Source organism: Ruditapes philippinarum, unplaced genomic scaffold, assembly GCF_026571515.1.
Source record: "Ruditapes philippinarum isolate M1 unplaced genomic scaffold, ASM2657151v2 ctg858_1_1_1_1, whole genome shotgun sequence".
NCBI lineage: Eukaryota > Metazoa > Mollusca > Bivalvia > Venerida > Veneridae > Ruditapes > Ruditapes philippinarum.
This window is the reverse complement of record NW_026857716.1, coordinates 225,719-239,928: the sequence shown is the minus strand read 5'-3', so window position 1 is coordinate 239,928 and position 14,210 is coordinate 225,719. Positions and strand designations below refer to the sequence as shown.

Sequence of the window (14,210 nt, the reverse complement as noted above, 5' to 3'; positions counted from 1 at the left end):
AAGCATTGGTATTACAATTATTTTGAACGCGCGAAATATTGAGAAGAATTGAATTTACAGTTGTTGAGTTCAGGAATATATTTCTTTTACAATGGGACTTTCAGTTTTAAATTTATATCACCACTTGTTTAAATATGTTAAATGTTTGACCTCAGACCTTGTTTTGGAGATTCAATGGTTTAAGAGAAATTAGAATATTTCGAACTCTTTACTAAGCTTAGTATCCAGTACTACTTTGAGCTAGAAATTTCAAGGCAAGGCTGAATTTGGGCCAATATATTGATAATTTTCACCAAAATTAAAATGATTACAAGCGAATTTTAAAGCCATGGTCGAAGTTCAATGATAATGAAAAAAAATAGTTTATGTATGTTAACTTCTGCGTGTTATTTTTCCCGTTTCATAATTATTTTCAAGGTTGTTTTTGGAGTTATGCAAATATACTTATTAAAGTATTTGGGCTCTAACGACACAGAAAAAAATGTTATAAAAATCAAAATAAGTTTTTAAATTTTCTATATTCCTTTCAAAATTTTATAGTTTAACATATTCCATAAACGATAAGTAATGCCCCGTTCATTACATATTCACGGATTTTAATTTGCCACGGATATAGAGCTACGGTCTAATCGTTCACGGATTACTAACGGAAATTGTAATGGTAAATTTCTGTCGTCGCTACCGGTTCCAAGTACAGACACACAGCGGTACGAGTACGGAGTTCCGACGGTTTTACCACCAATCCCCGGAAGTAGACACGGACTGTTTACGGAAACCGATACGGAGCGACCCGAAACAAGGGACGGATGCACTACGGATTACACTACGGTTCTGCCTTACGGTATTAGCACGGCGGTGTTAGTTACGGAATAAGTATGGTTCTGGGATTACAGGAGAAGACAACGAAATTGATAAGGAGAAGAACGAATTGCCTCGGGTCTATACGGACCTATTATATCCGTCTGCAACCTGTCTTGCATGCTCATTTTCAAAATGCCTCACAAGAAACGAAAACAACCTAGGGAAAACGAATTTGCAGAGTTTCAATTGATTTTGGCGGAGAGGGATTCGGCCTAATCGCGTCCGACCCCCGGATTACATATCAATACCCGATTAAAGTTCCCAATTTCGTGAAGGACACCGGATCCTCAACAAGTTCGGCCATTTGAGAGGGCCTGCATACTTTAAACCATGAAGGAATTCTTCGTAAAAGGCCCGTCAGTAGTCTACCATCTCGTTCTGTTTCTTCTCCTACCTGATTAGATATGGAACTAGTAATCATTACGAAAAATTGTTAATCGATACTGCTTCTCTTTTTGATTTTAAAATCTGTTGCTCCGTATCAGGACCATACTTATTCGTAACTAACCCGTGCTTATTACCGTTAGCAGACCGTAGGTATCCGTAGTGCATCCGTACTGATTCGTGTTGCTCCGTATCAAACCGTGTCGGTGCATAACAAATCGTGTCTCTCCAGGGGATTGGTGGTAAATCCGTCGAACTCCGTTACTCATACCGCTGTGGGTCCGTACTGGAACCGTATTTCCGTAGTAATCCTTTGAACGATTTCGACCGTAGCTCTTCTGTGGCATTATCCATGAATACGTGACCGCGGGGCAAAACATTCAATCTTTTGAAATATATAGTCGTTTGCGGTTCAAGTTGACAATTGAAGGAATGAGCATTATTGTGACTTTGAACAATCTGTACTATTAAAGACAAAAACATGTATATTTCAAAATGCATAAAATTCATATGAAATAAAAATAAGTATACTTAAACAAGAGCTGTCGGTAGGACAGCAACGCTTCGACTATTCTTAGTGCTTTGAAAGTAAAAAAAGCTTGATTAAAAGGTAAAATTTTTCTCAGTAAAGAAAAAGGCATTTTTTATCCCTTTAAATCCATATTGACGGTTATAGGCCTTGGAGAGAGTCCTATTATGCTTTCAAAGAAGAGTATAAAATTTCAACATGTTTCAAAGCCTTATGTCAATTGACTTTGAAAATATTTGAGGTGTTACAAAAAGTTAAACGTAAATTCTAAGTCGAAAAAGGGGCATAATTCTGCCAAAATGCTTGAAAGAGTTACCTCCCCCTGTCTACAGGTTGGGGTCATGATGGTGAACAAGTGTGCAAAGTTTCAAAGCCATATGTCAATGGATTTTGAAAATATTTGAGGTATTACAAAAACTTTAACGTAAATTCTAAGTCGAAAAAGGGGCATAATTCTGTCAAAATGCTTGATAGAGTAACCCCCTCCTGTCTACAGGTTGGAGTCATGATGGTGAACAAGTGTGCAAAGTTTCAAAGCCATATGTCAATGGACTTTGAAAATATTTGAGGTAATACAAAAACTTAAACGTAAATTCTAAAACGAAAAAGGGGCATAATTCTGTCAAAATGCTTGATAGACTTACCTCCTCCTGTCTACATGTTGGGGTCATGATTGTGAACAAGTGTGCAAAGTTTCAAAGCCATATGTCCGTCAATGGACTTTGAAAATATTTGAGGCATTACAAAAACTTTAACGTAAATTCTAAGTCGAAAAAGGGGCATAATTCTGTCAAAATGATTGATAGAGTTACTTCCTCCTGTCTACAGGTTGGGGTCATGATGGTATACATATGTGCAAAGTTTCAAAGCCATATGTCAAAGGACTTTGAAAATATTTAAACTATCACAAAAACTTTAACATAAGTGGTTACGCCGACGCCGAATCAGACGCCGACGCCGACGCCGACGCCGACGCTCGGCTGACTACAATAGCTCTACTTATTCTTATCGAATAGTCGGGCTAAAAATGAAGAACATTTTTACCTGAAGCCTGTTACTTCTATACTAGAATAGCCTTTTGTGTCGTTAAAAACTGATATAAGCTGGAATAGAAAACGTTTCATGGTATTTTATAACAAACAAGAAGTTTCTTTAAAACGATACTCAGTCGTTAACCTAGTTTAAGTATTATGTCGGTTTTGCCAAAACAGATTGTTATTCATAGAAGAAAATCAGGCCTAATTATCTCCGAAGCTAGTACGGATTTCATTACTGAAAATATGTATGAATCTTCACTAATGTGTATTTAAATTTAAGCAGGATATTGACGGTAGACTTTTATTTTTTAAGTCTTTATGAATATATAATTATCACATTGTAACAAAATATATTGTTTGCTATACATTCATTTCTTCACCATTCCAATAATATGAATTTACGAGTATGTTCAAATGTCTTTGCTTATAGCTAGATGGCTTCCATAAATACCTCACTTGTATCTCAATCGATGCAGTTAGTATTTTCTCCGTTCACACTGTACGAAAGTCACATGCATGGATGATTTTAAAATTCTTGGGCTCGTGGGGAGAAAACGGCTAAAATGACCCAGATGATTATTTTCTAAATTAGTTTATCCTTTTTTTTAAAAGGAGATAACCAGCAAGGCTAAAAATAATCTTATTTTTGGAAAAAAACAACGTTTTAGCAAGGATGTAAATTATATCAAATTTGATAAAACTGAGAATATACAAGTATTGGAAAATGGATATGTCCTTAACCCCCAGGGCGGCTCCAATTTTGACATCAGAACAATGATGTTGGAAAAAGAAAACTGAATGTTTTTTTTTTTGTTAAATATCTAAACTCTAATCTAATGTGTATATGAAAATGATAATTTTTAATGCTTTGCAAAAAAAAATATAAGAAAATAAAGATAAATTTAAATAAATTGAACGCTCAAAAACTTGATCAAAGGTCAGTGCTTATTCACATTTTTAGGAACAATTCTCGTAAAGATTTATAGGACGATACGTTATGTCAAATATCATACCTCAAGCTAATGTGATTTCAGAGAGAAAAGGTGTAATTACTTTATATACTAACGGGACACTCATGATTCCTTGGGCGGGGTCAATGTTGACTAAAAGATTATAATTTGATCATTTTAGGTAGGTGTCTATCATACAATATTTCAAGCTCTAGCCATTTGGGTTTAAAAAAGTAATAATATTATATAAAGTTTTTTCACTCAAGCATACAACAGCTGTCAGTAAGACAGCACGCTCCTCTCTTCTATGTGCTTGATAGTGAAGGGCCTTGATAATGTAAAATTTTCTTAGTTCACAAAATGACATATATTTCTTTTAATTGTAACAAAAGTTACCTCCCCCTGTCTACAGGTTTGGCGCGTGATTGTGATCAAGTGTGCGAAGTTTCAAAGCCATATGTCAATGGACTTTGAAAATATTTGAGGTTGTACAAAAACTTGAACATAAGTGGTTACACCGGCGCCGGCGCTCGGATGACTAGTAAAACGCTACTTATTCTTATCGAATAGTCGAGCTAATAACTATTGCCCAAAGTTCGGATCAAAATTAAAACAATTATAAAGGGGATCTTTTGATGATGATCAAACAACATTACTTGGTTTTGTCCAATGCAAATACGTTTTGTAATTTCCATATTTAAAAACCCCTTTTTGACATTGTGACCTACTGATGCATTCAGTTTCTGAAGAACTTTGATAGATCACCATTGAATCATTTTGTGAAGTTCTTAGTCCATAATCAGGTTCAGCGAAGATAATGGTTAAAGAAATTATTGACGAAAAGCTAAAGTGGGTACTCCAACATAAATGAAACAATATCTTACTGCCAAACTAATTAAGAAGGGATGCGATGTTAAGCTGCTTTTCATGTTTTACAGGGAAATATTTCTTTGTTATCTTACGTTAAGATGAACAGCTATCATATCATTTTTTACAGAAAGGCTTGAAGTTGAATCGCTTCATCGATAAGACCTTATACATGTCACAATGAAAATTAATTAATCCAGAAGCATGATTTTCTTTGAAAACAAAATGTAGGAGTTTGTAAAACATTTTGAAACGCTTACCTTTGTCTCAAAAGAATGTTTGAATTCCTTGTATTTTGGTGAATTAGGATCTGTAAGATCCACATCAAATTTTGTTAAATCATTGCCCACTTCAATGGCAAAATCAAGGCCGACTTTTTTAGTTTCTGCAAAATTTGAAACAGATTTATGTGATAGATTTGATTAGAATAATATGTTACAATGAAATATCAACTATATGACATCTATATTTCAGCGTTTAAAATTAAACGCAACGAGTAATGCGCAAGGAAGTTGAAGGTTAATTGCTAAAGTTTTGTACATGCGTACATGTCATTACAGCATTCGTCTGATATTACCACATGCACTGCGGTATACCGTACCCCGGATATTGCTCGATATTGTGAGGACTTTCATCTCATTTCGCGACATTAAACGGGGGACGAAGGTAAGTTCAGCGACGATATTTTCCAACCGAATGCCTATTTCATTTATCTCAACGGGTTTTATATATGTAGAGGTATTTTTGTAGCTCTAAAAGACATCAAAGTATTACAGGTACTTGTAAAATTGATTAAACTACCACCTAAACGATCGGCTGCTCACTAGAAAAAGCTGACCGCGATTCTGTAGAATCGTTAGAAATTTTAATATGACCAAGATAAAAAAATGAATCGAACATTTTTTAAAATCATAATCCAAGTATGCTTGTACAGAGTTATGCAAAATAGCCCAACTTTAGTGTAGTGTATTGCAAAACAGAATGAGCAAATTAGAATAGAAAATCGAAATTACGTCTGTTTATCGATGCCATTTTATTTTGTTGGTGTTATACTGATTATGATAATTCAGATTGTTATTACTGTTCTTTTTCTACGGACACATATAGAGATTTAATTTCCCGTTTGATTGATAATCACACAGTATGGATGAAAAAAAAGTTTAAGCGTGTTAATGCGGATGGCGTTGAAGTGTGTGCTTATCAGGGTTGGGAGAAGGAAAGAACCATCATCATTGACGATAAAAATCTTTAAATACATGTATCAAGAAACTGTGATCCAGGTGATCCATCTCTAAAAAGAAGAAAAACACATATTTATATGACATTAATTATACGTTTTTACAGGGCAAGTGTGTCTTAAGAAACATATCGACACACTTAGGATAAATATATTTGCCGTCCAAGTATGTCGATATCGTCTTTAGGAACATAACCTTTTTATTGCATTTGCTGCCCTTTAATATCATAATCTTATAAGTGGTTTGATATGACACATTGGCACACTACAGGCAATACCGTCTAATATGGACAATTCTGGGGCAGCATAATGCACTTTAAATGTAATGCAATTTTGTTACCATTTTTTATATATGATTTATAATATTTATTAATAAATTCTGTAAAGGTTGATCATTTGAGAGCAATGAGAACTTTGTTTCACTGAGTTTTATTTATGAGCAGGAATGAAATCTCACTGCCCTGATTATTCGCAGATGTTTCCAGTGAAATACCTCCAAACTCTGCATATTCTGCACATATATTGTCAATACGTATACACAATAAGAAATATTAAAGATTGAATGTGGTAAATACTCTGTGTTTACTCTTCGCATTTACTCGATATTAATGACCAATACTCGTTACACTAAAAGCAATAAAGCAATAAATTCCGGCGAGCACGTCCAACGCAATACTCGGTACACTGACATGTGCATTTATTCTCAAAATGCGCTGTCATCTGAGATTCTATTGTTGATTGAACATTTACAACATAAACATAATCATCGTTATCACATTTCACGCGATGCAACTTTTTCTTTTAATGAAGTATATTCACAAAAACATTAAATTGGACTGATCCAAGCTCATTTATCACGTGAGCAAAGATATTAAAATAATAAAGTCACAGCAATAACACGTATAATATCATTTTTTATTTTTCCAACGTTTCGGCAAATGTATGCCTTTTTCAAGGTAAATAAATAATATTCTAACACGACCCGCATTTTTCCCTATTGAACATAGAAGAAATGAAAGTGTGTGTTATTATGCAACAGATGCACAGTTTGACGTTCTATATTTAGACATGTGACGTAATCATAATACACGTGACATAACCACTAAAAATCCGACGCGCTGAAAATAAGTACGGAAACAAATCAGGCGCAATTTTGCTTAACTATCAAGTACGGCAACATTTATTTGTTGGTGTCTTGTTAGAATCGAAATAATATATCCAAATCAGTGATTTTATCGCTTGATAACATCACTGTATGTCGTTCGGATGCGCATAATTATATCACTCGGGCTACGCCCTCGTGATATAATTCCTCGCATCCGAACTCCAAACAGTGATGTTATTGAGCGATAAAATCACTGTTTGGGATATATTATTTCTTAAATAATATCAACGGACGTGACGTCGTAATTTTACAATTAACGTCACGCCCACTTTAGCGGAAAAACGAACAAATACGAACAATTCCAATTCATGATAAAAGAGATAAGTGCACCAAACAAAGCATCAAAATATAAAAACGACACAAAGATATCGGATTAATAAATACGAATATTTCCTATAGGGTTTAATTATAAAAAATGATAATAGGAAAAAACGAATATCTATTTGGCGTAATTCTAGCATTTGTAGCGTGGATTGATATTTTATGAATTATTTAATTGAGTATAACAACTTTGTATTCATTCCTTCTGGAAAATGAGTTTTTAGCTTATGAATCCAAAATGTTTCTTTGCACAAACGATCTAAAGTATTGTAAACAACATCTATGGGCATAAATGAAAAGTCGGTAAAATTATGATCGTCCTTATTAAAATGATTTGCAACATTAGTGGAGAATGCAGGATCTACAAAATTGCATATATCAAATTTATGGCTATTCATTCGTTTAGACACAGGTTGTTTGGTTTGACCAACATACTGCATGCTACATTTTTTACATGTTATCAAATATATACAATTCTTGTTTGACAGTTAGTATGTTGACGTAAGTCAAATATCTCTCCTGTATTTGAACTGTAAAATGACGTACCACTATTAATACGAACACAATGAGAACAGCGTTTTCTACAACAACCTCCAGAATGTGATGTAAAGTCACTGTCAGTATCAAATCTAGATCTAACTAAAAAGTCTTGTAAGTTTCTTGGACGTTTATAGGCAATTATGGGTGTGTAGTTATTGTGAATATTTTTAACACCTTCGTTTTTTGACAGATTTAGTAGGTCCCAATATTTATGAATAGTATTTCCAATATTAGGTAAGGACGGATTATATGTCACAATAAATGGAAGAACGTTTTTCTTTTCTTTATCTTGTGGCCGTAAGGCATCCTCTTGTGACATCTGTGACACGTGAAGAAACGCTGAATCTATAACCGTCTCAGGGAAATTTCTACTTATGAAGAATTCTCGTAGTTTGCTCAGTGAAGTAGAGAACACGTCGGCGTCGGATATAATTCTCCTGTAACGCTTAGCCTGACTGTGGGGTATTCCGTCTTTACACCGTTTTGGATGACAGGATGTATAATCAAGATATTGGTGGTTGTTAGTTTCCTTTACATAAACATTAGTTTGAAGTTCGTACGATTTTCCTTTTGATACTTGAACATCAAGAAACGAAACAGATTGTTGAGATATGGTGTGGGTGAATTTAATGCTTGGGTGAACATTGTTGATTTTGTCAATAAATGTGTTAAGTTCTTCAAGAGAATGATCCCAAAGCATAAAAATATCGTCTAGAAAACGAAGCCACAATGACGGTTTAAGCTGACTATCTTTCAAAAACTCCTCTTCGAATTTCCCCATAAAAAGTGCTGCGTACGCGGGGGCGACTGGGCTTCCCATAGCGGTACCCATTTTCTGAAGAAAATAGTCATCCCCGAACTTGAAGTAGTTATTTTCAAGAATAAGTTTCAAAAGTTTAACAATTTCATCTGACGAAAGTCTGCTGTTATTATTTCCTTGTCTTAAATAATACAAACACGCATCAGTTCCATCCGTATGTGGTATATTAGTATAAAGTGAAGAGACATCTAGTGTTACCAAATATGTGTTTTGCTTTGTAGTTTAATATTACGTAATTTGTTGATGAAATCTGTGGTGTCTTTTACATATGATGGCAATCTAAGCATATGTGGTTTAAGTATAAAGTCGAGATACTTTGAAATATTTTCTGTCGGTGAGTTACATCCTGACACAATAGGTCTACCCGGATACTTTAATGGCAGTGTGAAGTCTGGAGATTTGTGTGTTTTAGGTAAGATATAAAAACACGGTGTACGTATGTTCGTTGGAAATACATCAAATTCATCTGAAATACAGTCGTTTGTTTCTTTAATCTTATCAATGCATTCCGATATGTTACATTTAATAATTTCTGTAGGATCTTCCGTTCATTTTTCATAGTAGCTGTTGTTTTCGAGTTGACGTAAAACTTCCCGTCGGTAATCGTCAGTATTCATAATAACGATAGTGTTCGATTTGTCCGCTTTCTTTATAATTATACTTTTATCTTGTGACAGTTTACGTAGCGACTCCATTTCAGACTTGGTTATATTACTATAACGTTTGTGTTTATTAATGATACTGGATTGCAATATTTCTTCCGTAATAGCATTAATGTAAAAGTCCAAGTAAACATCTCTTCCAGCGGTGGGGGTGAATGACGATTCTTTTTTATTGAAAAATGGGTGTTGGGTATATTCGTCTTTTTCACTATCACTTTGAGAATTAGTTTCACAAGGTTCATTTAAATTGTTTTTAATTTTTTTTTTTTGTGAGCAAAGATACGAATTTTACCTCCTAATTACATTTCAAATCTATATCTCAAAATTTTTATGTTTTCAGTAACTAGAGAAATTATCGGAGTATTTGTTTTTCTATAAAATTTATATCAAACTAATTCAAAATGACTAAATATCATCACTTAACTTACCTTTGTCCCCGTCCAAAGTCGCAAAATGGGTTGAAAGTCCACATAATAGACCTTTTAAAATACGATTTTCCATAGCAACGAATGTTGCATTTCTTAACGTCTCAAGATTTTAAAAAAAAAATTATTATTTAAAATCTATTTATGTGACATTATTTTTTTCTGTTTGTACACAGGCAAATCGGATAAAGTATATAATCAGGTATATTGCACACTAAAAATGCATTATCACCTGTTTTGATATTTTTTCTGAATGATAATAAATCCAATTTCATGTTATAAAATTATTTTGTTTTTATATGAACTATTTCAACAACAAATAAGTTGACTTTTAATTTGCTAATAGAGATATTTCCACATCTCTTTAACATCAAAGTGCTGCAGCATTGAATGCGACGGACAGTCATGCAACCGGAGAGACATTAAAGCTTTTTTTAGAAAAAAAAACAACACAAAAGATACAACAGAGAAAATGTGTTCCGTACAAGTTCGAGATTTATAGAGCAATATATTTCATGTGTCCCAATCCGATATCATTCAGATTTTCTACTTTCAAGCAGAACAAGTCCAAATTTTTAAATACAGAATGAAATTTATGCCTAAAAACTTTGGTCAAACTTGTTAATCAGTGTCCTTCTCGATTTATTCCAAGAAAAGATATGTAAATAGAAAAAAAACTGTCAACGAAATATTTCTAAAATAAAACAATGCAAATAAACTATAATCATAATACATGTGAGAATGTTAATTAGAATTGCTTCGTGTGTTAAATCATAGTGGGCATATAGAAAATAAAATATGAGTCATTTGTATTTTTATTTTTATTTGTCTTGGATATGTCTCATTAAAAATATTTTTGGTTAAAATCATCAGCAATTAATGGTGTATTGTTTTAGTTTTTTTTTTTCATTTACGTCACTTAAGCATTACAGTGTTTAGTTGTCCCTTTCAATTTCATACTAAATTCCATTTTCAACTTGTTTGCTTCTTACAATTGTATAGAATTTCTTAAAGTATTGCATGTAAACAAAGTAAGTATCCGCAGGTTTATTACATGTATAATGTGTACTCGTCCGAAAGTCAGCACAGATGATGCAAAATCTATTTTTAGAATAGTGTTATCTTTTGGTCGAAGGTTATTATAATCTCATAGCAGGTTAACTCATATCGTGACCTAGAAAACTATGTAAACCAAACACAAGAATCGGAAGTAGAACTGACATTATAACTTCCTTCAATAAAGATTACCATGAAAGGCTTCATGGTGGTAAAGTGTTGAAAAACTCCCTTCTTACATGCATTTTCAAAAATAGATATTTATAATACTAACCATTGTACTGTAGTCTTTTTTATTAACAAAAAAAATCCGCGGTATGAATCACGAAAAGAGTTCTTCTTTTATTAATGCGCGAGTTATTCTAAAGTCACGAAAAACTTTTGATCTGTTAATAAAAATGTTTTGTTTAATGGGGAAATATTTATTTCCTGCTTATAATTTCTATGAATTATTGAGCTTACTCCTTAATTAATAGCATACTTTTCGGTCCTACCTTTTCGACAGCGGTAAATCGTTTCAGCAGTTATTTGCACAATTGCGCATTAATACTACAGGGATACAGCGTTTTTATCAATCAAATACGTTTATATTTTAAATTGGATAACATAATTTGAAATCGAAAAGGCTAAATATGGAAGTTTTTAAGATAACCCGACGAAGTATGGGAGTTTTATAAGATCAAATTGATGTACTATTTCGTTGGCTGTTATTCGGTTGAGGACACATTGCGCGATTGTAGCCAACGAAATCCCATGTGTAGATGACATAGCTCTGAACGCGCCTGAGGGCGCGTCCGTCGCAAAAATGATCTCAGTGCCACAACGCTATAAAGTCATCTTTTCTTTATTTGTTAAAAGCTATTTTATATAATATTCTACCATTTACCTTGAACTAACTCGGATTGTGTATGAACTTTATTTCTATGTAGGGCGATGCATTTTTTTGGCCTACCCAGATTGCGCATGTGTGTGTGATCAATATTCTTTAATATAATTATGAGCATATTTCAAAAGAAAACAAAATTGTCAAGGTCATAAAAGAGCCAAGGTCAATTTAAGTTTGATATACATGAAGGTCTTATCCTAAAGAATGTTCTGTTTAAGTGTGAAGACAATCCACTCTAAAATAACAAAGTTATAGCCAAAAATAACAAGAAACAATAAAAAATAGACATTTGATATTGACGGACAAGGTAATTTTTGGATGAAGGTCAAGGTTAGTCTGGTCTTCTGAAAGGTACTGTCCCAAAGGTTTCAGTAACCAAGGATAAAGACAATACCACAAGAACTTAAAAAGTTATGGTCAAAGTACAAGTTTGCAGACGGCAAAGGCAATGCCGATATTGCTGTAACAATACCTCTATTTTTTTTAAGTCAGCTTAAAATGCAAATTAATTACCCAATACCCAAATATGTTGTTTTCTTCATTTAATTTTATGAATTTAGTCATATATCTATTTATGGCGACTTTCCAGCTTTAGTAATGCATGAAAATTTAAGGTACCTCAGTATTTCGTCTTCATGATATATACGGATAAGTTTGAGGAAAGGATTTGCCATAAATTTATCAATATGTACTCCTCAATAATTTAATTCTTAGCAAGTATACTGTACTCCTCTTAGTTCACGGCACCACTTAATATTTTGAAGCAAGAAAGAAAACAGCAAATAAAACATAGGGTACAAAATATAAATATATGTATTTTCTGCTGTATAACACAAGGAAACAACAATATATTTAGTCAAAATCAGTTTAAATGAGCCAAACGTAGATCATATGTCAGCCATTTTGAAAACAGTATGTCATCATTTAAATCGCAGTAATGGTGTTTAATTTCAGTTTTTTTTTCATGTTTCAGTCAAATTTCTACATGTTATTTTGCATAATTTTAAATATTAAAAGTATCTTTACTTTATACCTCAAAATTTATTTTTTCAACGAAAAAAAAATCATTTAGAAAATGATGATTGTTTCAGATGTATGCACAAATTTAAAGGACTATTTGTTGTTTTTTGCAAAAGTTTAAAAATCTATAGATTTGAAATATTTTGCACAAACACTTTGCTGTGCAGGTGTTTGAATAAAATGTGTCAATTCTGACCAATTATAACACTGGGCACATGAAAATATGCCATTACCGTGAAATAAGTAATGACGCGGAATTAGTGATGTTGAGTATATTCCGTCTTCGTTGTATGTTGGGTTTAATAAGCTGCCCAAAGATAGAAAACCACAGACCCTAAAATATATCGTTGTGTCTAGATTTGTTTCTAAAAGCATCGTTGTACTGCCTTACCGAATAGTACATAGCTGACAACTTCAAATTCCTTGTCTGATTCAAACTATATTGCAAAGGGTCATTTGTGTTTGTGCTTTAATTAATTAAATACATCCTGAAACCCTGACATATAACAATTATCATACGCAATCCGAATCATCATAAAATATATATATCATAAGAAGTACAATATACTCGCACATGTAAGATAGTCTTCTCATTTGTGTATTGTAGTTCTTACATCGATGCAAGCATACGTATCTATCAGGAACACACAAATCAAAGACATCAGGTTTTCCTTAAACTCCTTACAATAAATTTCACCTCCAGTTTATTCTAAAGGGCATCTTTCAATCGACTGCAAGCAGATCTTGCAAATTATGTTACATGTAGATGTATGAATCAAAAAAATTAAGTATGGTCGTAACAGTGCTTGCTGGTAAGTATGCACGTTTAAGCCGTACAACAATGAACTTCTATTCCGACCTGTTCTGTAAATCATATAGAACTGTTACAGAGATTAAACAACAGCTGTATTCAATTGTCAACTTCAAAAATATTTTTGTTAAGAATAAGAGGAAAACATGTCCACCTCAGTTCATGAACATTCTTAATAAAAAACAAGGTGTGCATTGTTTGCTCCTTCACTGATCCCGATGAATCCCCACGTTCTTGAATTTGGGGAAAAGGTGAGCTTTAAACCTTGTAATCAGCGCTGTTTGTGCGATGTGCAGATTGTGAAATGTCGATATGCACATTTAATATTTTCAATAATTGAAGATCTTTCAGCAAAACATTACTGTTGTGTTTTGTAGAATTTGTAGTTCTATCAATTCTATCCCTTTTTGTGGTTTCAGTACTCGTTAAAGACATTATCATTCTTAAATCAAAAGGACAAAACTCTATTTTCAAGGAACGACAGTGCTAACTGATTCCAGGATTGATCCAGGCTGAATGAACAATCTGTGGATGTTTTAAAAATTAAATTCAGCATTGTCCTGTATAATGTTGAACTCTGATCAAGCCGATGCCAGTGGAAAGTGTATAGAAGCCTTCACTTGTTACAGCCAGCTATTC

General features: G+C 33.3%; 1 protein-coding gene across 1 annotated transcript in view; it reads right to left on the bottom strand.

The window, feature by feature from the left end:
* Positions 1–2,818: 2,818 nt before the first annotated feature.
* The window catches only part of LOC132750675 (mucin-2-like), a gene marked incomplete at its 3' end in the record, with an annotated part of 35,915 nt that continues 24,523 nt past the window's right edge, over positions 2,819–14,210 (bottom strand). Inside the window, exons 6-7 of the mRNA XM_060740689.1 lie at positions 4,889–5,013; positions 2,819–2,877 (exon numbers count right to left, since the gene is read on the bottom strand). Coding sequence (XP_060596672.1) covers positions 2,819–2,877; positions 4,889–5,013 — 184 coding nt within the window. The remainder of the gene's footprint in view (positions 2,878–4,888; positions 5,014–14,210) is intronic.